General features: G+C 30.0%; 4 protein-coding genes and 1 pseudogene across 7 annotated transcripts; all 5 read right to left on the bottom strand.

Moving 5' to 3' along the window:
* Positions 1 to 239: 239 nt before the first annotated feature.
* LOC107031250 (flavonoid 3',5'-methyltransferase-like) lies at positions 240 to 4,851 on the bottom strand. Of its 4 annotated transcripts, none has more exons than XM_015232553.2 (6): positions 4,214 to 4,289; positions 3,913 to 3,993; positions 3,109 to 3,194; positions 2,487 to 2,631; positions 1,438 to 1,566; positions 314 to 774 (listed from the first exon to the last, which is right to left on the bottom strand). In XM_015232553.2, exons 2-6 carry the CDS (start codon positions 3,964 to 3,966, stop codon positions 481 to 483), a joined length of 708 nt encoding a protein of 235 aa, XP_015088039.1. In that variant the 5' UTR covers positions 3,967 to 3,993; positions 4,214 to 4,289; the 3' UTR covers positions 314 to 480. The 4 variants fall into 4 exon arrangements, with proteins under 4 accessions (XP_027775402.1, XP_027775403.1, XP_015088039.1 ...); XM_027919600.1 differs by lacking the exon at positions 4,214 to 4,289 and adding an exon at positions 4,771 to 4,851 and having other exon boundaries at positions 481 to 774; XM_027919601.1 differs by lacking the exons at positions 3,109 to 3,194; positions 4,214 to 4,289 and adding an exon at positions 4,771 to 4,851 and having other exon boundaries at positions 240 to 774.
* A 2,215-nt stretch (positions 4,852 to 7,066) lies between these two features.
* Positions 7,067 to 11,832, bottom strand: LOC107031252 (1,2-dihydroxy-3-keto-5-methylthiopentene dioxygenase 2). Its single transcript, XM_015232554.2, has 7 exons — positions 11,697 to 11,832; positions 8,666 to 8,777; positions 8,098 to 8,192; positions 7,874 to 7,988; positions 7,671 to 7,795; positions 7,458 to 7,528; positions 7,067 to 7,354 (listed from the first exon to the last, which is right to left on the bottom strand). Exons 1-7 carry the CDS (start codon positions 11,712 to 11,714, stop codon positions 7,288 to 7,290), a joined length of 603 nt encoding a protein of 200 aa, XP_015088040.1. The 5' UTR covers positions 11,715 to 11,832; the 3' UTR covers positions 7,067 to 7,287.
* Positions 11,833 to 14,429: 2,597 nt separating this feature from the next.
* LOC107030456 lies at positions 14,430 to 16,711 on the bottom strand (annotated as a pseudogene).
* A 1,057-nt stretch (positions 16,712 to 17,768) lies between these two features.
* Positions 17,769 to 20,249, bottom strand: LOC107031798 (1,2-dihydroxy-3-keto-5-methylthiopentene dioxygenase 1-like). Its single transcript, XM_015233274.2, has 4 exons — positions 20,089 to 20,249; positions 19,798 to 19,980; positions 18,457 to 18,696; positions 17,769 to 18,097 (listed from the first exon to the last, which is right to left on the bottom strand). Exons 1-4 carry the CDS (start codon positions 20,098 to 20,100, stop codon positions 17,969 to 17,971), a joined length of 564 nt encoding a protein of 187 aa, XP_015088760.1. The 5' UTR covers positions 20,101 to 20,249; the 3' UTR covers positions 17,769 to 17,968.
* Positions 20,250 to 21,805: 1,556 nt separating this feature from the next.
* Positions 21,806 to 23,359, bottom strand: LOC107030682 (EPIDERMAL PATTERNING FACTOR-like protein 4). The gene is made up of 2 exons (XM_015231950.2): positions 23,039 to 23,359; positions 21,806 to 22,235 (listed from the first exon to the last, which is right to left on the bottom strand). Exons 1-2 carry the CDS (start codon positions 23,148 to 23,150, stop codon positions 22,024 to 22,026), a joined length of 324 nt encoding a protein of 107 aa, XP_015087436.1. The 5' UTR covers positions 23,151 to 23,359; the 3' UTR covers positions 21,806 to 22,023.
* Positions 23,360 to 24,375: the final 1,016 nt, after the last annotated feature.

Raw genomic sequence — 24,375 nt, 5'->3', positions numbered from 1 at the left:
ATAATTATTTATTTTTTAGTTTTTTTTTGAAAATTTATAAACAAAAGTAAACGCTTTTAAAAATAATCAATTACAAAGATAATATAGAAAAAAATTTAATTAATATTATCTTAATTTAGTAAGCTGATTAGTTAATATAGGAACAAAATTATTTTTGCTTAATTAAAATTGCAGTTGGAAGTTAATAAATCGAATTACCTTGTAACTAATTAAATTTCACTTTTTAAAAAGAATTAGAATTTTGCCAATAAAAATCGAGTTATTTTTATTTAATCAAGATAATTTTTAACATTTCAAGACCTTACAAAAAAAATCGAAATACAAACGCATGATAATATCGTTCATGCCCCCTTTTTTGACTGATGAACGAACAATAACAAAAACAACAAAAAAAAAAGTCTCGTCTACTAGACAAAACCATGCCCCATTTTTAATTGATACACAAAATAACAATAAAATTAACTACGCCTCAGTTTCAAACTAGTACAGACGGCGACAAAGGGTAAGTCCATCACCAATTGAAAGTTGAGACATTTCAATTCTAGGATCATTAGCTAAAAAAGTGTTGATCTCCCTAACAACTCCTCTCAATGCCTTTAATCCTGGTGGCATAGGATCATCCTCTGAAAGTGCAACTGTCCCAAACCATAAAGTGTTATCATAGCCAACTACTCCTCCAACTTTCACCAATTTTAGTACAATCTCATGGTATTTCAAATAGTTCTCTTTATCAGCATCAATGAATATGAAATCAAATGTCCCTTCTTCTTTTTCCTGTTTTTAATGTAAAGACATTCAACATTGATTAATTAGCACACATAACAAAAAATGGGAAAATTACGCAGAATAGCAAACATTTAGCGTATATTAGCTATTAGGTATCATAGCTATAGTTAAAGAAAATTGTAATTTACGCGTATCATTTCCTCAATTTTTGCAATTCGTCTGATTTGTATAAATCTAGAATTTTGTATATGCTCACCCTAGCTATTTGTATGCGATTTATGAGAAATTCATAATAAATTACCCTATTTATAAATTGACAAACGAAATATACAAAAGGAGTTCTGAAAAATTTCTAAATGTATAGATACAGAATTTGTATACACTTATCCTATTTGTATATTCGCAAGCGAAAAATACAAACTGACAAACCGCAGTCTCCATAGCGAATGGAACTATAGCTATGAAGCCCAATCACCGAAACTATAGTCATAGAGTCTTATTATGTTTGCTATCTCTAATATTTTCATTAAAAAGGCCAATAGGAAGAATTCTAATTAATAGTTTATACATCATCCTTCACGAACCAACTTTAGGCCTTAAACAATTTACATATTTAGAAACAACATGAAAAAAATGATAAACCTATGTATATAATTTATGATTAATTTTTTTTATATAAAAAAAATTTCGAAAAAAGGTATGAAGCCATACGTTGAGGAGTTTTTCAAGAACAGGCAGGGCCTGTGATTGAATGAATTGAATCTTATGCTCCACACCAGCCTTCTTAATAAATGGCAATCCAACTTCATATGCATCTTTATCTGGATCAATTGCTATTACCTGTGTATCAATAAAAATAAGTTTTAATAATTTGTGATATACTTGTGAAAACATATCTAAATTACCATTTTTTTTGTGATCCATCACCATTTGTATATTTAAACACACTTTAGCTATCAGTTATTCTCTTGTAGTAGGTCAAGGATACTAATAGTTTATGAAATAGGCAGTGGCGTAGCCACACAGTGATAAGGGTGTCCAATTAGACACTTTTTGTCGGAAAAAATAGCATGTATACAAGTAAAATGATACACGTAATGATTAAAATAACATATTTTGGATAGGGAAACTTACATAAATATACAAAAATAAAAAAATATTTACCATTTATAGCAATAATATCTTTTTTTTCACTTATCACTTTTAATTCATTTATAATACAAGTTTAATACATATTACAAAGAATAATTTATTATTCATATATAATACAAATTTTAATAATGGATAATACATTTATCACAAATTTTAATACACTTATAATACAATGTGTCAAATTTTTACCAAACAAACATAATATATTTCAAAAAACAATTATAATTCATATATATTGCATACATAATTCACTTTTAATTCATATTGCAGATTTGACATAGTATTGTTATAAATGGTAATAAATAAAAAGTATTGCTAAAATCAGTAATTATTTATTAAAATGTACTAATTTATGTAATTTTTCCTTTTGGATACCCTTAATTAACAAACTGCTATTTGTGAATACCCTTTATGAAATTTCTGGCTCCATCCCTGAAAACAAGGAACAACTGATAGTTGATATGTGTTTTAATACCTAGATGATGCTTGTTGAGATGAAAAAAAGGGAACAACTGACGATAATTGGAGTACGAAACTCGCGAAAAGAATAATATTTTCAAATGTGTTTTTGACGATTAACTCAGATGAGATGTGATTATGATACTCACTTTCCCATCTTCAGGCAAAGCAAGAGCTGTAGTTAGAAGAGAGTAGCCAGTGAAAACTCCAATCTCCATTGTCTTCTTGGCATTCATGATCTTTAGAAGCATCGAAAGAAATTGGCCTTCATCTCGAGGCACACCCATCAAGCTCCTGTATGTAAAAATAATAGTTGACAAATGTATATATGTTGTATATTAAGAATGAATATACATATTCAGGGTATATATTTAGGAATTTTCAGTCTTAATCACTAAACTAAACCTGTAATCAGTGTTAAGAGCTGTTAAAACTTATATACATATTTATCAATGAATTCTTTTTACACTACTCATCAAAGTTACCTATAGCCTACAAGCGTTAATTAAGAAATGTATTATCAATCTAATTCAACCTAAAAGTTAATTCAACAGATTAAAATTACTCGAGCCATATGAAAAAATTAAACCACTTATTTCCTTCTCCATCGATGTGAGACTTCTTTAAATTATTACTTATTATTTGTCCTGAAAATTCCCTATAATTACTTTATAAGTTTATTCTTATAAATTATTTTTATACCCTGTTAATGCACAAAAAATTAAATTCATAATGCAAACATTCCATGGAGTTTCAAAAATTAGGACTTACACTATTTTATACTTATCGAATGAGGCTTGTGTGAGTTCTTTTAGTAGCTCATGCTCTCTTGGATACACACTGGTTTCCAAAATATACTGAAATCAAATGTAAAAAAATTAACATATTAGAAAATCAGGATAACATTAGTTTTGTAGGCTATTTATATTATTTTTTAATTTTGTGTTTGTTTACGAGGTATTTTTATTTTTACACATAACGAGATCAGAAAAGATCCTTTTTTTTTTGTCTAAATGGTTAAGAGATCTCATTTTCTCAAAATCTAGTTATATTATAGCTATATTTATCGAGGTGATAAACAAATGTAATGAGTCAAATCTAGAAGGTTCAACGGGCTAAGTTAATTAATGGGCTAAACCTAATCTGCTCAAAGTTTGTTTGGATCAATATGAATTGGGTCAAAATAGATTTTTTAAATAAATAAGGGAAAATTTCAAAAAAATGACTAATGTTTAGAGCAAACCAATTAGAAATCTATATAGAGGAGAGAGGCGAACAGGATTATTGAGACAGAGCACCGCGAGAGCTGGAGTGGATGAGAGAGAAGAGATCATATAAATACAAATTGTATTCGACAAATACAAATTATATTAACTAATATAATCTGATACAATTTGTATCATTTGTATTTATTTTCATTGGCGATATATAAATAGAGTTACATTCGATACGAGTACTTTCCTCCTTTTTTGGCTGTGCACAATTGATACAATCGAAAGAATAATGTTTATATTTTATAGTATCATATAAAATAAAGAGAAAGGTGAGCGAGATTGCGAGAAAGTTGAAACTGACCTTCTTGAGGGCTTCACTTCGCAGAATAGAGCCATGTCCACTTTTCTCTGCCATTGATTTAATATAAAGTCCTCACAAATTCTAAGAAGATAAAAAAGGTCATCAGTTTCGATTTATATATATTTTTTAATTTTTTTAATATATAATACACCACTAAAATTATTTAAAAGATATCAAAAATTATCCTCATGAAAAAGTGATATTTTATAATCTTAAATAAGATAAAGTTATATGATGTAATAAGTAATGTGAACAATGGTGTGATTTTTATTTTGAAAATTTTATAAGAGAAAAATCTTACCAAAAGTGGAGTACAAAATGAGCTTATCTAGAAGAAAAAAAGATGCTTCTTATAGAAAAATAAAATATGGCAGAGAGAATTTTGTTTTTTTAAAAAAATTATAAGAAAAAGAGTGGGGAAGTGAGTGGTGGTTGCTAAGCACGCAGTCTTTCGTACTTACCGGTCAACAACCTAACTTATCTAGTTTTTTCACTATTAGTTAGACAAATTATTATTTTCTTAATCAAATATTTTAATTGAGTTTTGAATATTAAAAATTTATTACTAAATAATATTATTTCAAATAAACCTCAATGTGAGTCGAGATTAATTAATTTTAATGTAAATATTAAAAACTGACTAGCTTTTTGGTGACCACCTGATTGGTAGGTGTTGAATCCATCCCATTGTTTTAGTCAACTTTAACAATTGCTTGTACCAATTGAATAGCTAAAGTTGACTAAAACAATGAGATGGATTCAACAAATCTCCCCCTCCAGTCCCATTTACTGGAAGAAGGTATCTTCAGTAAATATTATTTCTGTTACGGATTTATTCCCAACAGTAGGTTCACTTACCATGCTGAAACAATAAAAGGAGAGGTATAAAAAAAATGTTATTCTGAAAGAGTCCCTGTTTGATGTATCGGGATGCAATGTATTATGACATGTGTGTCTTGTATCAGCATATATACTGTGTTGAGACATCAAACATGTGTCTTGTCTTGTATCAGCACATGTAATGTGTCAGACATTAGACATGCGTGGTATATATCAACAAAGATAATGTATTAAAAAAGCGATGTATTCGAAATCAGAATACGATGTATTGGGAGGTGGGGTAATGTTTCTGAAATCTTTAAATTTTAAGACTTTTTTTGTAATTTGATGTTAATTATTACCTTATTAACTATCGTTATCTTTTAAGCGAGATAATGATATAAAAAATCTTTTGCATAAATTGTGGGGTATAATAGTTAAATTCATAATAAAGAATTATTTGTGTATTTATACAATACATATTGGTAAGGAGAAACTAAAACTATATACACTAATGAAGTGTTGTTGCTGCACAGAAGGTAATTGGAATTTGGCTCATGAGTTGTGGTAACGTTATAATTAATTACACATAAGGAAGTGTACATTTTCTTTTGTTTTGTAAGTGAAGATTTCACTTCCTTAATTTGTGATTGAGTTGTAGATAAATGTCTATAAGTTCTCAAAATTTCTATTTATTTCCATTTTAAAGTCGAATTTGATTTATTATTTCTCCACAATAAATATATACTTTAAACAAAAGAAACAAATCTAGTGCAACTTCCCAATAAAGAAAAAAAAGGAATCTAGTGCAAGTTGCAGTTTCAACATTCAAAATATTAGCTTGAAGCTTCACAAACATGAGAGATTCTAGAATACTATATGTATCAACAGAAGCGGATCCATATATATAAATAGGGTGCACGTGCACTCGTTAACTTTAAATTTATTATATATGTATATATATATATATATATATATTATAGAAAACACTGCCCCATACAAAGTACAAAATGGCACACTTGGTATAGGCTAGTGTGTTTGGCCTCGCGACTTGGGTTTGAACCTAGCCAAAACCGCATTTAAAATTTTTTTATAATAAGTTTTGAATTTTAAGGGTGCTTATATATTAGTGCACTCGAAATTTTCAAATCTTCGCCCGTGTATATCAACAATTATATATATATATATCAGTATTGTCAAGTCTTTTCTTGTTCCCCTATATATATTGAAAATCTCATTATATTGATACTTGGTTAATTAAGATAATATTTCTCCGATCTCAATTAAGGTTAATGAAAAAAGTCATTCATCTCGATAAGATAATAAGATAATATAATTTTCAGAATATCTCTTTCTAAATGTATGATATAATAATAATCTTTTAAAAGTATAAATATATCTAAGACAGGTGAGATATGATTTTATTGTGTTCTATTTTTTGTTAAATTGTTAAATCTAGTTGAAGCTCATCTTTAACTTTTTTTTTATTGCATCCAAAAGTTCCAATGTTTTTTTTTTGAACTGCACCATAAAATTGTGAAGAGTTGTAGATGCGTTAAGTGTTTCCTTAACTGTAACTAGCTCCAAAGATATTGTATCCTATTTAACATTATCTTTTTTAATGGTATCCACAATTTCTTGTAAACTCCGGACCTCTAAACATTTATCATTTTTCAGCAGTCCTTTAGGTTATTAACATCTATTTTACTACTGTAACCTAGATCCTTAATCATGACCTCAAATTCACGAATGATATTTTCACAAGTGAGTTCATTCACATTCTTTGAGATTTCATCTCTAGCTAATTTTTAAGGTGTTATATTGGTTACAATACTAGTTTTAAGGTCACGAGAGAGAAGTATAAATTAATTATTTAAAGATTTGTAGAAGATAAATAACAAAATGAGAAAGAAATTAAGGAATGAAATCTTGTATAATATCGGAACGTGGGTTTTTCTTTTTTATTTTACCGATTTTATTTGGATTTATGTGGTTTTGTAAATAAAAAGAGTTTCATCTTAATTTCTTTTTGTGTTAAGCATAGGCAAAATATATATATATATATATATATATATATATATATATATCTTACAAATATTTGTATATAATCTAAACTAATATTATGAGAAATAGGAATAGTAGGAACGAAATACATGAGGTAGAGTGAAGATAAGGTGTTAGAGGATTGTTAGGGAAAATTTAAGGAACTAGTTTTCCTCAACAAAAAAAAAATCAAAAAAATTTACCAATCGAACAGGGAAAAATTATTTTCCTCCATAAACAAACACATACAACCAACAAAAAAAAGAAATTGCAACTAAATTACAAGTAGAAATAGGAAATATTGGTCTACTTGACAAGAACAAAGCACCTAAAATCACATAATAAATTCCACTTGCATATAAACAATCAATCTCCCATAGGGGGTGATTTATTTAGTGCCAGAATACAACATTAAACATGCTTAGTAAGGCACACATCAAGAACAGCAAAGCCACCAAATGGTAATATTTATTATAATCTAGTACGATTTCAAGTTCCTCTCCTATAGTTGATTTAAGCAGCAGCATTAACAGCACGACCAGCGCCATCTGCGTTGACAAACGTCTCAACATATTCTTGCCTGCATGTAAAAAGACGTTCATTAACTTCCACGCTCAAAGATCGTATCTGCTATCCAACTAAAACAAATGACTAGATAGTATAGTGAGGGTATAGAGATAAACCTTGCGGGGAGATGATCATGTGGACGATTGTATGGAGTCCAAATTGGGTCACCAACAAAGAGACGCATTGCCTACACAAACCATACTCTAATCAAATATACTGTGCAAGAAGTGCAATCGAGCACAAGTGCCAAAAATGTGTCTCCAAAGGAGGCAACGATGAAAATAATACAGCATTAGCTACATATCTTCATGTATGCTTTTAGGGAGTACCTTAATGTAGTTGCTTGAATCAAGCGTGAAGCGGTGATAGATTCCAGCAGGAAGAACAATCATTCCACCTTTTTTAACCCAGACGCGAATCCAGCTCTCATTCACATCGCGGACATCAAAGTAACCTACACCCAGAAGTATTTATTTAGCAACAGTAGTAGGAAGGTGGAATAGCAAAATCCAATCATAAACTGCAATCTTACCACTTCCTGCAACAGCGTAACGGATCTCCTCGTCGGTGTGCAGGTGTTCTTCAAAAAAGTTCTTGATTTTCTCCTCGTAATTCGGTAGTTTCTCAGGGCAAACCTCACAGAAATCCTGAAGTAAATATGAACCCATAAAACTTCAGTACTCATAAATAATAAAAAAGGGACCAACTTGTATCCATATTACTGATGAAAGGTCTCAATTTGTAACTTAAACATACAATGTATGAATATCCACGATCTTCCCGAATTTTCTTCAACTCCTCATCAGTCTCATAATTGTCAGCATCAAGTCTCCAGCTGAGCACTCCAAGTTCTGAAATTTTGACATAGTAATTAAGAAGGGAATACAAAGGCAGGACACATCCAGCAATCAACTTATAAGTTGTAAACGCACTTGGTTCATTACTTTATTCCTTGTTCATCATATGATTAGGGAGAAGTGACAACATTAGAATTTGGAGAAATGATAAAACTATCAATGTGGGATTCTCATCCACCAATGGCTACATTCAAAAGATCTTCACTTATTCAATTTCTAACACCAAAATACCAAGACTGTTAACAACAAATTAGATTATCAGTATCAATTGAAAAGTAATTTACCTACTGAACCAGAATTTACAAATGAGGAGATCCTTATTCACAGAATCCCAAAATTTATCAGGAAGTTTAAAGGGAAGACAAACTGCCAGAAACTAGCGATTTCTTTTTGTGTGGGAGGTGAAAGGGGATTTTCTATTGCGCATAGATAATTTTTATATATATAATGTTTATCCTGATCGTTACCAGCCAGCTTGTCAAGAGACACAAATTCCTTTGGCTCACGGTGATGAGGAAGCCTCTGGTCCTCATCGCTGTCATCCATGTACCATGCCTGTATGACATCCTCTCTTGGATCCTGCAGGAATTGACAACAAAAACAACATGTGAACGATTCTCCATTTCCTTCTCCAACTCACCAATTTTATGGTAATCTAAATTTCTACACTTTGTTTTTATGTGTAAGGATTCATTCAAAAACAGCATTATAATCATTCTTTTCTTAGCAAATGTAGGGGGCCAAGTAACTCCAACAAAGTAACAAATCATATACGATTAAAGTGTCAACGAAAAGCCCAAAAGGTATAACCACATGTATTGATAGTAACATCGTGAAAGTAAAAGTATACAGTTAAGCTTCCCGACCCTAACCCTGAACCAGAAAAATTTGGCAAGTGTAAACCCAACTAGTCTTTGTTCTCCATTTAAATAAGATTGCCTAAGAATGTTTTGATGCATTTTGTTTTTCGTTTTTGGTGTCCATTCTAAAAAAGTATTACAAGTTCTTCACTGACGAAACTCGAGAGGAGCTAACTCTATTAGAATAAATGCAAAACCACAACCAGTTACTTCTACTGAGCAAAAAAATTATCATGTCCTTCAGATTGGGCGTCAGTGCTCTATTCAAGTGCAGACAGTTTCATATGAGATAGGCTTTCAGGTTCTTCAAGGTTATACTTCTTGAATGCTTATTCTGAAAAATCCAAAACATCTAGCGGAGAAAAAATAGCATCAAACAAAAGCCGAAGTAAAATTAACTATCACAAAGTTCATTTGAAGTAATCAATCATCATAATGTTTCCAGGGTTTGTACTCTGCAAGGGCACTTCATTGTAGTGTCTCTAGTGGTATGAGACCTCATATTAATGCCTCAAAGAGAGGGAAAGGTAGTGGTGTTCTGGGGCCAATACTTACGACCAACCGCAGCCCTTGAAAACTCGGGGATAATGGGCCTGTCCCTGTACCTGATCCATTTAAATACCAAGCTTCGCATGGCTTAAGGCTCGAACTTGTGACATAAGCCACAACTCCCTCATCAACCTTTGCCTCATGAACTAAGCCCTGCTGGGGGGCTTATTTAGCACTTTCTCCCCAGTTTGAGTTGAATAAATTCACATTCCACTCTCTTGTATGGACAGGGAAGATCATCATTTTAAGAAACCATAGCTTCACCCAAGGCAACAACCAAATGATCAAGTAATAGGACAATACAAGTATAATAGAACCACGACAAGCCAATTTTTTTCTGCCAACCCTCCTATAACCATAAATTTACAAACCCCTTTTGTCCAGAACTTGTATCATTTTATTAGTGTCTGTTGCGACATTTTACTTGGATGGCTCAGCTTTAAGCAGGGCAGTTTTCAGTTTTCACTGCAAAAGTTGTCTATATTCTGTAAAGGGGTTTGCAACAAACACAATAGAAGTCGATCCAAAAATAGATAATATTTTAAAATTATATAGTCAATATCCCCATGATGCACTGAAGTGATTTCATGGACATTACAGACATTGCTAAAAACCACTATATTTTGAAAAATAACAAATTCTTTGGGATTAATTTTCTAATTACGCGCATCTTCTTACAAGATCCATCTCGTTCATAAATTGATCCACTTCCATTAACTTCTTCATGGAAGTACATCTAATTTTGCTTTGTTTATCTATCTCCTAAAACCAGAACTCCTTTATTGATCCATAATGACTTCCATCAGTACAATAAAACAGAAGATAGAATACTTATCAACTTTCCTATAGTCAAGATTGTTTATTTTTACAATAAAATAGATAATAGAATAGCTTTTAACTTTCCAGTAGTCAACATTGTTTATCTTTACAATAAAATATATAATAGGAGTAGTTCTCAAATTTCCTATAGTCACACTGTTTATATTTAGCAATTAAACAAAACTCCTTGAGTACAGAGGCCGAGGAAAGCTGTTACACGTTGGTTTTTGATTCAAAGTTTGTGAATTAGTTTGGATTTTTGATTCAATGTTAGTGTAATTAGTTTGGATTTTTGATTCAACGTTTGTGTAATTACTTAATCATATCACTCTTCCTAGAAAGTAGGTGTAGTTTTCAGGCGTTCTTTAGGTGTAATCATTTGATTTGTTTATGGTTATTTCACATCTATTACAAAAAAACTAAACCCCTTGAGTCGCGTCAACTCCAGATTTGCTCCGTTGAAAACACCTCCTACCCCAATAGCAACATCGTCTATGTCTATCCATAAGCACAATATATACCTAGCAAACTATAACTTTTTTGTCCACAGAATAAACAATTGCAAGTCAGACAACTTGAGTACCATAAAATATTTCATAAAATGGAAAAACAAAAGCTTTTCCTTGAGCCAAGGGTCTATGAAACCAACCTCTCTACCTCTAAGGTAGGGGTAACGTATGCGTCTGCGTACACTCTATCCTCACTTTGTCGGACTACACTAGGTATGTTATCGTAAAATAGAAAAAGGGAACTTAAAAAATCAATAACTAAGGCTAAGTTGGGTATATCAAACATGGTACAAAATCCAAATAGAAAACAAAACTGATCAAACCCTATACAGAATCCAAAAAAATCAAAATTAAGCAAAGAAAATACAACCCAACTTGCAAAATCCTACCTTTATTATGGGTATGCACAAACAAAAAAACGAATATATTTATATATCCGTAACAAATAAGCAAAAAATTCAAACAGTACACAACCAAACCCTTTACACAATCCAAAAATCAAACTACCAATCAATCTTATACTTCTATAACAAATCTAATTTACCAGTAAAGATCGGAACTTTAATATACATCATAAAAATTACACAACACCCAAAAACTTAAAACTATCATAGAAAACGAAAATTCAATTCAAAAGCAGATCAAAATTACTTCCCAGGAAAAACAAATACAAGACAATTCAAGAAAAATCAATACATACAAAGAAAAAATTAACGAAAATTCAGAATATAAAAATTGAAAATCAAAGTAAACTTACATACCTTTGCAATGGAACCCATTTTTGTTTTTTTTTTTCTCAATTTCAGAGAGCTAAAAAAATGTTATAAATAAGACAGAGAAAATAATAGAACCCTCCTTAAATCTGGGTCTCACGTTTTTCTTGCGTATAACTTGTGAAAAGACTAAATTAGCCTTTTTGTTTATTCATCGAAAATCTGTGATGTGTCCAGGTTAAATGAATTCACCAATTTGAGAGTAGATGAAATTAAGGGTGTTTTCGTCATTTGGTGTGTGCAATGGTAGGTAGGAAGGGAATACTGGAAATCTCACAAGTATTTTATCCTAATGACAACACCATACATGTTTTTTTTTTTTTATTTATTTATTACTTTCTCTATCCCTATTTAGTTGTTTATTTTAGAAAATGCACACATATTAAGATAATAATAATTAACATAGTAAAATTATAATTTTTACCCTTATTAAATATGGTTTCAAAAAGGATGAATTAAAAGTTAAAATTTTTCAAGAAGTTTAAGTGAGGGTGTAATAAAATTTTTGTTTTGTCTTTTTTTGATTTGTCAAAATGGACAAGTAAATAGAGACATCTAAAAGAGGAAATATGGACAAATAAATAGGGACTAAGGAAAGTATTTTTTAACACCATACATGTTCAATGCCAAATACTCCTATTTTTTTATATTATTAGTACTAAGATCTTCATTGAATATTTTTATAAATAAAAAATGATAAAAAAAAATGCTTAGGCTAATATTTTTAAGTGATTCACTTCTATACATAGTGATGAAAATTTATGAACACAAATTAAAATTTGAATTGATAGTATCTAATAGGAATATGCGTTCAGATGCTCAATTGAAATAAGTCGTAGTTTAAATGTGTAAAAGTTTGAGGGTCGTTGATATATTATTATGTTATTAACAACTAATGAAATGTATTCAAGATCTTGACAAGTTTAAGTTTGAAACATCTTTCATATTCAATTAGTTTTTTCCATTTTGGTCCAAGTTCCATAAAATTTTATTGATTTTGAAAATTTGAATTGCAATTGTATAATCATATTTCAACTGAATGTTTCTCTTTGCAATCTATCAAAATTTATATTGACCTAAAGTAGTTGACAATGTCATTACCACTTTTATCACACATGAGATTATGTTTTTGTACTAGTAATATTTATTAAAACAAAATGAGTTGTTATTCTTCGTGCTTGGAACTTAATTAATTCGGCTTTTGATTCCAAATCTTCAAAATGATAACCTCATTCATTACGATACATACGATAACAATAAAAAACATATCAATCAATCAAATAACATATGCAATTTTTTTATAAATTTTGTTTAACAAGCATAAAAATTTGTTCAAAAAACACATTTTTAGAGGCCATAAGCCCAAGATTTAGCTAACATTGGCCCATTACATTTTTTACTCATCATATTATATCGCCCATTCATAAATTAGAGTATCACAGTATCACTAAATGAGAAAAAAAAAAAGAACTAATCAAGTGGATGTATTCTTTCTAGTACCTTTTTTTAAAAAGGAAACAAATAATTGATCATTAAAATAATAATTAAAAAATATATTTTCTTATATATCTATGCATGGTATACATAAAATATATACTTTTGACGAAAAATAGTGAAGTATACATATTTGATTCGATCAATCAAATTCAAATAGAAAAAATAGAAAAAAATTTAATAAGATCGTCCCGAAATATTAATCCTATACTCATAGATCATACTATGATTGCAAATATCAATGAATATTTCACTCAACAGGTAAACAAATTTAGTAATTTACCATTACTCAAAATTTTTGAGCAATTATTCATATGTTAGAATTATTCAGCAAAAAAATGAGGTACATTAAAGGAAAAACTGTATATAATAGCAAACTAATAACCTAAAATAAATAGAGTAGTTAGGGTTTGATTTAATTGTGCTCCATAGCAAATGTTTACAAAAAATTGTCAGGCGCCTCTCCCAAATATCTCGCTCGCCACTCTCCTCCAATCTCTCGCTCGCTTCCTCACTTTTTATACAAACACAAGTGTATAAAAATTGTTTCTAATTGTATAAAGAAGAGAAAATTGTATAAATACATATATTTTTGTTCCCCTCTCTCCCCTCTTCCAGATCTCACTCGCCACTCTCCCGAATCTCACTCGCCACCCTCGCCTTTCTCACTTATACAAACAGAAGCGAAATGTATAAATTGCGTTTCTGTTTGTATAAAGCGTGAGAAAATTGTATATACACATGCAAGTACATATATTTTCGTCCTAGACACTTATAATTATACAATAAAAATACTCCCCTGCCCAAATTCTTTTGCCTTTCTCTCTTTCTTGTTTTATTCAATTTTCAAATTGTATCTAATTTCTCTCTTTCTCGTTTTATACAATTCGATTCAATTGTATATTCCTTGTCAAGTCTCTTTTATCTTTCTCATTTTATACAAATTCAAATTGTATATAATCGTTCTATACACTTATAATAATACAATTTGTTTTATACACTTCGTTTTTATACTGTTCTCTGCCTAAGTGTCTTTCTCTTTCTTGTTTTATACAATTTGCTTCAACTGTATATATATAGCGAATTATACCGTTTCTATGTTTGCTATGGGGCGCAATTATGCAAACTTTGCTATAGCATACAAATATGAATTTTTTATTTGCTATATGTGAAAGTTACTATAAATTAAATACCGCCTAAGCATATTTAAAATTCGTCAACTCTATGAATAACATTATTATTAATTGCGTGATGAGTTTGTGTTTTCCCTTAATCCAAAAATTTCAACATATTGTTTCCTGCAAATAAAAATTGATTGTTAGTGTTAATTAATGCACAAAACCATTTTCAATTATTGCAAAATAAAAAACAAAAGTGGTGTCTGTATTAAAAATAGACCTTGCAGGGAGATAATCTGCATATGGACGATAGTACGCAGTCCAAATAGGGTCACCAGCAAACAACCGTATTGCCTACGAAAATTAATCAAGCGAAATCAAAAATTCATATAAGAATATTAAAAAAATGCAATAATTGTAAAACTAGAGTATAATAAGTAACCCTCGTGGTCCATCCCTCAAACCCATACATAACGAACCTTAGTGCGCCGAGTTACGTTGTTATTCTTTTATACTAGAATTTTTAGATGGACAATAAGCGCAAATATGAGCGAAAGAATTAACATCAAGATTTAAGGGTATTTTTGAGTCAAAAGGTGGACGTCAGGGTATTTTAAGTCCTAAAAGCGTATGGATAATTATTTTGTACCAATTCAAATACTTGAAGAACATTTTAGACCCTTCTCCGTTGAAAATATAACCGAGAATTTTTTTTTAACCCACCTTAATGTAATTGCTTGTATCTAGTGTAAAGCGATGATAAATTCCAGCAGGCACAACAATCAATCCACCTTTCTTCACCCAAATACGAATCCAAACATCATTATAATCTCGAACATTAAAATAACCTACAACAAAAGAGTACATATTTTAATTTAAAAAGACCTTAAATACTCTATCTAATAGTATAAATTCGTAATATATATATATATATATTACATATGGCACATTAATTAATTTGCAAATAATGTCCAATATTCAATGAAATCTAACAGTACCACTTCCTTCAAGACAGTAACGAACTTCCTCGTCAATGTGCAAATGTTATTGAAAGAATTTTTTAATCATATCCTCATATATAATTCGATAATTTTTCAGGAAAACTTCAATAATATCCTGAAAAAATAAATATATGTGAGCTTTTGATCATAGTTTATTATGAATTTTTTTAAAAAGATAATAATTTTCTCAAAGTTCAACTCTGAAAAAAAATTTATTTTTTTCATAAATCAACAATATTATTGAAAAAAAAGAGAACTAATTGAAAAATAGACAAATTTTAAACTTTAATCCATATATATTACTATATATTATATGTAAAAAATGAATATACCGTGTAAAGATAACCACGTGTTTCTCGAATTTTATTCAATTCTTCATGGTTCTCATATTTAACAGCATCAAGTCTCCAGCTAAGCACTCCAAGCTCTGAAAATATCATGTACGTGGTAATTTCAAAATGTCATCATTCTTTTTTACTATAATGAACTAAAAAATACTTATTATCATATCAATTGAAACAGAGAAAATAATGTATATTTACCAGCGAGCTTGTCAGGAGACACAAATTTCTTAGGTTCGCGATGATGAGGAAGCCTTTGATTGTCATCACTATCACCCATGTACCATGCTTCTATGACTTCATCTCTAGGATCCTTAGTATGATATTCTTCTTCTTCATAAACATGATCAATTACACCCATTCCGAAAAAGAAGGCAAAGGAAATAAAAATATGTGTAGAGAGAAATTAAATTATCATTAGTTAGTCCACTTTAAAAATAAAAATGTGAAAGAAGTGTAACAAACGATAGAGATGATTGTCTCTTTATACAGCCTGAATAACTGAGTTAGATTCAGTTTCCATTATATGGTATCAAAGTAAAAATCTTCTCAATTCTCGTTTTGAATGTTGAACCTTCATATTAAATTGTTTATGCTTCAGATGTTAAGCCTTAAACGTGTAAAGAAGATTCACATCTCTAATATTAGGCTTTCATATTAAAATTACTCACATCCTAAACGTGAGAGGAATGCGAAGATGTTCCAAATCGAAATTCTCATTTTTTATGTTGCCCCTTTGTACTATATTTTGAGACTAAAATGATTATATATCCTATCTTATTAAAATTCAATTGCATGAAAGAAGATTCGATGTTGACTTTGTTTATCTACAAACTAGTATAGTTTACAATAGAAATTATTGAGAAATAACATTACATAATAAACATTATAACAATCATCAACAAACTATACAACTCCCATAATAATAATTCTAGAAAAAAATTGTATATCCCTACCTAGAACAACAAATATAATATTATTATAAATATAACAAAACGATTATTTTCAAAAAATATATGTCAATTACATACCTTTGCAATTGAAACCATATTTCCTTATTTGTTCAAATCTGATAATAATGGGTGGTACTATAAGAATATATATAGTAAAACCATTTTTAAGTCAATGTCCATGGTCTTTTTTTTTTCCACAAGTGGAATGTCCATGGTGTACTTTTTTAAATTCCAAAGGCCGGTCACATAATTATTAAAAAATAACAAAAATTTGTGTCACTATTTGTCTAAGTCAAGAGACTTTTCCTTTTACGAGGTTAGTTGGGTGTGAAATTCAGTTTTTTATTATAACTAGTGTCTTCTTTTTTTTTTTTTTTTTTAAAAAAGTTATATTAGTTTCAGTAATCTAGGTAAAATATACATACACATATACAAGTTTATAAATGGCTATGATTTAAAGTATAATTATGAAACACAACTATAGTTTGCATATTGTTGTATGAGAGATACATTACATGTGTTAATGAACGAATTGTATTCAGACATAGAAATGAGAATCAACACATATAGTATAAGTTGAAAATGTATGAAGATATTGTATAAGTGCAAGTGTGCATATTTGCTATAAAACTCAAAATATAACTACGTTTCTAGTCTTCTAAAACTATAGCTATATATCATAAGTACGCTCTAAATATTTATCACGTCACATAATTTTTCACTATTTTTATTTTTTCGACCGAATTCTATGAAGAATCGATCGACAAAAACTGCTAACCGGGTTATCATAGCCCATTGGAAACTTTTAACATTTGTATTAAGTATTTAAACACTATTCAAGTGGAGGTGGGAAATAAAGTACTAATTATAAACAATTCATGAAAGGTCTTCAAGGTTTAGAGTCATTTTGTAATAATAATTTTGTGCATATATCTTATTGACATGATTAGTTGTTCACGTGCAATTTGAACTTTGTTATTGCAAAGTATGTATCAACTTGAGTGCTATAAAATATTTGTATTTCAATAATGTCCGAATCAGCTTTCACGTATCTTAACTAAATCCATGAGATACATGCCACCTGCCACAATAGTTATCAGGTAACTCTGTCCATCAAGACTGGGAACAGAGGATATGCATGTGACTGGCCATCTAAAGATAAAGTTGCAACTAGTCTTAAAGACTCTTTGATATCCAAATACAGGAACTTCATTTTACACAGCCATAACTCAAAGATATACATAACATATTCTATACAAACATACAACAATCAATATGCAGCACGGCAGCAAAATTTATTACCAAGTTTCAATAATTTGCCTCACTCTCAGGTTTGCAAAGCTCAAATATGTCTTAGTGTGCTGTAAGAGGCACTCCTACTCTTTCAGTAACACTCTTGATGTACTCCTTCCTTGCTGGATGATCTTCTTGTGGTCGATTGTAAGGCGTCCACACCGGCTCTCCCACAAACAACCTCATCAACTGCACGACAAAATCATCAAAATGTAAAGCATAGTTAACATCGCGTAAACAACAATCACATATCATATTATTTACCTTTCAAATTTGTAAGTTACATAGATGAGTCACCAATGATGTGGATAGAGCTTGAACTATTAGTCCATTCCCTAAGGCTTGTTAACAATATGTACCAAGTACACGAACAGAGTCATTGCATTACTAATTTTAGGTTATCAATTATGCACCAAGTTTGAAATGCTCTCCAGATATTTGAGATGTAATTTTTCCGCTACTATTCTATGATCTTTGTTCGAGTCACTGGTAAGTAGGAAAGTTATTATTCTATGCTTCGTAAAAGAGGAACTCGAAGTTCAACACACCTTGACATAGTTATCAGTATCTAGGGTGAACCGGTGGTAAATCCCAGCAGGCAAGACAATCATATCACCGGCCTTCATCCAGATGCGAATCCAGCGATCATCCTTGTCTCTCACATCAAAATATCCACTCCCTTCCAGACAGTAACGTATCTCCTCATCTGCGTGTATGTGCTCCGTATAGAAATTTTTCAACTTCTGCTCATAGTTATCCACCTTCTGAGGACACAAATCCAGCAAGTCCTTTGGAGAGGAAACATGTAAGACTAAGAAAATGATGGTGCAGCTCATTATGAATAGCTGGTAAAAGAAACAGAGTTTTAAACATATAGAGAATAATCACACAGATCAGCGCGCGAACTACATTTTAAGTCGTTAGACTAATAGAATTAAGAAACTGAAGTTGCAAGTTTTGATTTGTGTGGTGGTGAGTGGAGTAAATTGTGAGCAACAAAGAATACGAGATGACCATGTGTGCTGAACAAAACACACTTCTAAAGAGCTGATGTATAGTTTGCACATGTTTAACCTGCTACGATAATGGCAATTCTATATTTACCATCAGTCTTATCTCGGAAATAATGTCAAAAACTTACCAATCAAGAGATCTAAAGTAGAAAATCGACAGATTGCTGCGAGGTAGTCATAAACCTTGTTACAATAGCTTCACATTATGCCTAATCACTACAAACTCATTTTTGTGCTTCTTAGAATTCAGAAGACAGGTTCACACAAACTTGAAAAGAATCAAATATTAACTCCAAAAGCAAATTGATTCACAGACTTTAGTTCACATTATAGGAATGTGCAGTTGGGAAAAAACTTAGGTTAATTACTACTCCGTATCATAATTTAACAGGCTCTCCGCAATTTAAGATAAACAAAAAAGGTACACATGACATTCGATCTCATAGAGTTCAATTCCCGTTCCCAACCCAGGACCAATTTGAGCTCGAACCTTCCTTCGTAATGGCTCCATTTACATTCCTCATTTCAGAGGGAACCTCAAAGTGGCTCTTCCATTCCATTAAGTAAATCAAAAGCAACACTCATCTCAAATAATCTACCTCCAAGTAAGTAAGTAAAGTCTCTCCGCTCTTAACCAGATGTCTCGAGCAAATTCAAAATTTTGAAATTTATGAGTTCTGAATCTTATTGTATGAACATATTCAAGTTATTTCACAACAAATATATATAGAATTTCAACCTAAGCTTTGCGGAACCCCCAATATTCCGATTAAAGATAAACCAGTAAAAACCTAAAAAGTGCAAATTTTCCATTAATCAAGCAAATTAAAGCAAAATCAATAAATTGAAAGAAAATTAACAGCATAACAGAATTACCATGTAGCTGTAGCCTCTACTTTCACGAATTTTTTTCAATTCTTCATCGTTCTCGTAATCATTAGGGTTCAATTTCCAGTATAAAACTCCGATTGCTGCTAATTTCTCCACTGAAACAAACTCCGGTGGGTTCTTCTGTTGCGGTAGCCGCTGATCTTCTGAATTTTCATCCATAAACCATGCCTACACTTAAACACAAATCAATTAATCAATAATTTATCAGAATACGTTAGGTGTTTTAATTTAACTGAACGCGAACATTTTTTGAGAAAATAATAATTGGAAACTCACCTCGATTGCCATTTCTGCTGATAATGCTAATTCTTTGGTTACATGGACTTTATATTATAAAAGTAAAACTAATCTTGATGGAATGCACGTTTACATAAGAATTTCATTTAAATTCATGTGGCGAAAGTTTGTTTGTCTGTTTCTTATGGTTTAATCAAATATCTACAATTGGGTGGAGATTTACATTTTACACCATACATTCATTTTGTGAATCTGAATATTTCACCAAATGATATGCTATAACCAATCATGTCGTACGGGAGTAGTAAGTATCCTTTAATTATTAAATTTTTATCAAATAATTTTAGATTTGAATTGTTTTTGTTGAAAACATTTAACTTGAGTGTAGGTGTAAATCTGAAGTTAGTCGAATTCTAATATAAATATCGAATATCTAATAGAAAATTAAAAAAAATAATGTCGCAGAACTCTCTAGAAATGAACTTGATATAAACTTACAAAATAGAAGTTAAGCTCACCAACATGAAATGTCGTAAAGTAGTGAAATCGTTTCACTCTAAACTTGATTTTTTGAGTTCGAATTTTGACTATAAAAAAGAATCAAGTTAAAAGCATCAACACAATTACATCTTACAGTGTGCGACTCCAAAATACTCAGAACACCAATACAAACTTGAAAAGTCAGATGAAAAAAAAAAAAGGTGCACGTGTGAGGTTTCAGTAATTGGGTGGGTAAATAAGATTTGACAGTGTTATATTTCCATTTACAGTGTATTGCAGCAGGCTTTCTCCAGTAGAGACACACGGCCCATCTGCAACTCTGACTCAGCATTAAATGAGGCCTATCTAACTGAGCCCAGCCCAATGGCCCACAAATGACACATGTAGGCCCATACTCTCTCATTCATTGATTTCACACTCATGCATCATTCTGAAATTTGGAAAGCATTTTTTATTGAGTTGGGAAAAAACAATATTCTTAGTTAAATATCTATTTTATTTTGACAAAATTTTAAATATTTAGGCATGTATTAGAATTACCTTTTTTTAATTAATATTCACTAGAATTCATATATCAAGAAATAGTGTTCCCTTCGTCTTAATTAAATTCGACGCTACGTTATTTTAATTAAAAACGAAGACTCAGTATAAGAAAACTTAAATGTATGGTTTAGCTTGATTTTTTCTACCTGTTCGTCTTTCCTACCTAACATAAAAAAATAAATTAATGACACTCAGAGTGTCTAGAGACAAAAGTTCATATCATATAAAAAAAAAGCATTACATTATAAATGAAAAAAATAGAGAAAATAGAGCAAATTGTGAGACTCAATAAACTTATTAGTGGGAAATTAATCAATATCAATTCAACGAAAGTGTCATCATGTCATAATATTTGTTTGATCTGAATATTAAGGTTCCTTATCAAGAGTAAAACAATAAATGTAAAGTTAATTGTTTATTCATTTAAAAATATATCATTTTTGGTGATTTACTATGTATATATATAAATCAAACTTTATAAAAATTTTCATTTAGTTTTAAATATTTGTTTTTTTATTTTAAATAATAAATTTATATAATTAAATTTATTTTTAAAAATTACAACCTGACAATAAAAATGAATAGATGAAATATAAATAAATTAATCGCAAAATAATTTATTTTCAATGTCCTCACTTGTCTCCAATCTCAAAATAATAAAATTATGTTTCCAATGTTCTGTATTTCGCATGAAAAAGAGAAGAATCAGTGGTACAACTAGACAACAAAATACTTTTTTCCACTTTTACTTTTTATCTTTTCACAGTGCAAAAATTAACTTTACAAATTACTCTACAACTAAAAATAAGAGTCTAATTCAGATAATTATAGAATGATTAATTAACTACTAGTACATAGTTAAAAATAAAAACAATTAAATACAAAAGTAAAAAGAAAAAGTAATGTACTAACTATTTAATTGATTTTTTTCTAAGGCATGAATAGATTATTTCCACACTTGCACCTCCACGCTTCAGGGTAGTACTCTAAAGTGAAACTAAAACCCGGTTGAATCGAAACCCGAACCGGTTTACACGGCGAACACCTTCCACATTTGGATCTGCAGGTGGGTGGTGATGAACCCGGTCCACTCAGTTTTCTTTGAGTCACAACTCGTTCAATTATATCTGACTCACTACCACCTATGTTTCACAAAAACACACACATAATTAACTTCGCGTAAATTCAAATCAATCAAACTAATAAATTTCAAACACTACATAATAGCACATGCGTACTCCTCTTAAGAAAAATTACACGATTCAATATAAACAGTATAGGTGTTTCCAAAAACCGCACATATCACACGTAAATCTAAATTAATCGGAAAAGAAGTTTTTAAATAAGGTACAAATTAAATAAGTGCATTCCATTTGTTTTTAATTACCTATCCATTGTCTAATCTGACAAATAAAAGAAGAATATTTTTTTTTACTGATTATACCCTCAATTAATTATTTTGAAAAACTTAAAACTTCTTGAAAAAATTAAATTTTTAATTCATTACTTCATAATCAATAGGAGTAAAATGATAAATTTATTATATATATAATTATTTTTTTAATTAATATGTTAATTTAAAAATGAACAAATAATTAGAGATAGTATTCTAAAATAAGTTTGGAAAAAAGAAAAAAAATGCAGAATTTACAACTAGTCGATTAAAAAAGGCTAACTATGTGCGAGCCTGTAATAAACAGTTATCCAGAATGATTAAGCATAAACATTATACATAATCGTGCATTATAGTATTATCATAATTCATCAACAAAAACATCTTCACACGGTATTAATTAAGCTTCCGTTTATCCATAAATTTTAAAGGCTAAAATACAAAAATTAAACGTTGTATTTGCCAACATGCATCTTATTTGATGCGAAATTTATAGTCAAACGCTAGCTTAAACGGTGGCGAAAAGAATGAGGCAAAAGTGAATTGACTTACCAAGTGTTTTAGTGGGATTTATCCGAAAAGCAGAAACAAGTGGAGTAAGCAAGAGGAAAGTTAAAGTGGCTATTTTTGCAAAAGAGAAATTTTGGTGTGATATGCCACCCATTGCACGCCAAAATGAAGGTATATAGTGTGTGTGTGTGTGTGAGGTAATTAATGTGCAATTAAAGAGAGGAAACAAGAAAGAAGAAGAAGAATTGAAGAGAATGGCTATTGAAGGTTGGGTGTGGGGATAGATGGATTCTATTATTATTGTTGATGATATTCAATGAAATGAAAGAGGGAGGTGAAGGTGTCAGTCCAAGTCAAAGACACAACACCCTAATAAGACTATTGCCATTTATTAAAATGAGATATATCATGATAGAGAGACAACTACACTCATCCTTCTTTCTCAACCTTTTTTTACCCATACGGTAGATGAGATTGCTTCTCTCTTAATCAGATATTTCAGATTTGAATTTTAAATAGGATTCCTTTGGAATGGAGAGCGAATTCAGAATAGCTAACTCTAATACAAATACTGAATATCAGATGAAAAACGAAAAAAGAAAAATAAGTTTATCTTACCTTTCTTATTACTCCTCGTTTCATTTTTTATGACCTGTATATCAAAATTTTACTTTTACAAAAAAAGCGATAATAAATTATATTTATCATTCATTTTACTATTTTAGTTTTAATTAAATATACCTTTACGATTTTAAAAGGCTACATAAAATTAGAGAAATTGAAACAGAGTGAGTAACAATTTTAACTTTAATCTTAAAGTTCTAAATTAACAATTATTTTGGAACAAGTTAGTGGAGTTAAAGAAGACATAGGAAGTAAATAAAACATCATATATACAAACATTTGATTGATGCTATAAGTAGAATAACTAAATTCCAATGTTAGCAAATATATAGTGGAGTTATTGTGGAGTATATATATTTTTTTCATTTCGTATTTTCGAAAAATACAATAACTACAAATAGAAAAGTTACTCAAAGTTTCAATGATGTCACACGAGGTTACAAAATTCAATAATGTACAACATATTTATTCATAGGCCATGTTGATCTACTAGAATGCCTATATACGTTTGCTTTTCTTTAGGCTACCATCAATCATGTGCTTTTTAGTAAAGAAAATAAAAAGAAAAACCAATTCAATTTTCCTCATTTAGCTAAGAAAAAAAGAAGAATAAAATATTTTGAACTTTTCTTTTTAATTTGAATATTCTTTGTCTTAACATACAATTTGATACCGCAAAAATCAGATTTCTAACACCTCAAAAATGTAAATAGAATTTTCATCGGAGAAAATCAATATATATATATATATATATA

The sequence above is a fragment of the Solanum pennellii genome, chromosome 9 (genome assembly GCF_001406875.1).
Source record: "Solanum pennellii chromosome 9, SPENNV200".
Lineage (NCBI taxonomy): Eukaryota > Viridiplantae > Streptophyta > Magnoliopsida > Solanales > Solanaceae > Solanum > Solanum pennellii.
Note: the sequence above shows the minus strand (reverse complement) of the source record. Positions and strands in the feature narration are given on the sequence as shown.

What these genes read in the sequence shown, in the direction of transcription:
- LOC107031798 (XM_015233274.2), bottom strand. An exon ending in GTAGAGGCTACAGCTACATG is followed by an intron (nt 18,697 to 19,797) that starts GTAATTCTGTTA and finishes TCCTCTCCAAAG; the next exon opens with GACTTGCTGGATTTGTGTCC. An exon ending in ATACTGATAACTATGTCAAG is followed by an intron (nt 18,098 to 18,456) that starts GTGTGTTGAACT and finishes TTTGTCGTGCAG; the next exon opens with TTGATGAGGTTGTTTGTGGG.
- LOC107031252 (XM_015232554.2), bottom strand. An exon ending in GTCTCTTGACAAGCTGGCTG is followed by an intron (nt 8,193 to 8,665) that starts GTAACGATCAGG and finishes TCAAAATTTCAG; the next exon opens with AACTTGGAGTGCTCAGCTGG. An exon ending in ATTCAAGCAACTACATTAAG is followed by an intron (nt 7,529 to 7,670) that starts GTACTCCCTAAA and finishes TGGTTTGTGTAG; the next exon opens with GCAATGCGTCTCTTTGTTGG.
- LOC107031250 (XM_027919600.1), bottom strand. Translation starts at nt 3,966, where the DNA reads ATGGCAGAGAAAAGTGGACATGGCTCTATTCTGCGAAGTGAAGCCCTC. An exon ending in TTCGATAAGTATAAAATAGT is followed by an intron (nt 2,632 to 3,108) that starts GTAAGTCCTAAT and finishes TTTTACATACAG; the next exon opens with GAGCTTGATGGGTGTGCCTC. An exon ending in TTCTTGAAAAACTCCTCAAC is followed by an intron (nt 775 to 1,437) that starts GTATGGCTTCAT and finishes CATTAAAAACAG; the next exon opens with GAAAAAGAAGAAGGGACATT.
- LOC107030682 (XM_015231950.2), bottom strand. Translation starts at nt 23,150, where the DNA reads ATGGGTGGCATATCACACCAAAATTTCTCTTTTGCAAAAATAGCCACT. An exon ending in AAATCCCACTAAAACACTTG is followed by an intron (nt 22,236 to 23,038) that starts GTAAGTCAATTC and finishes TGTGAAACATAG; the next exon opens with GTGGTAGTGAGTCAGATATA.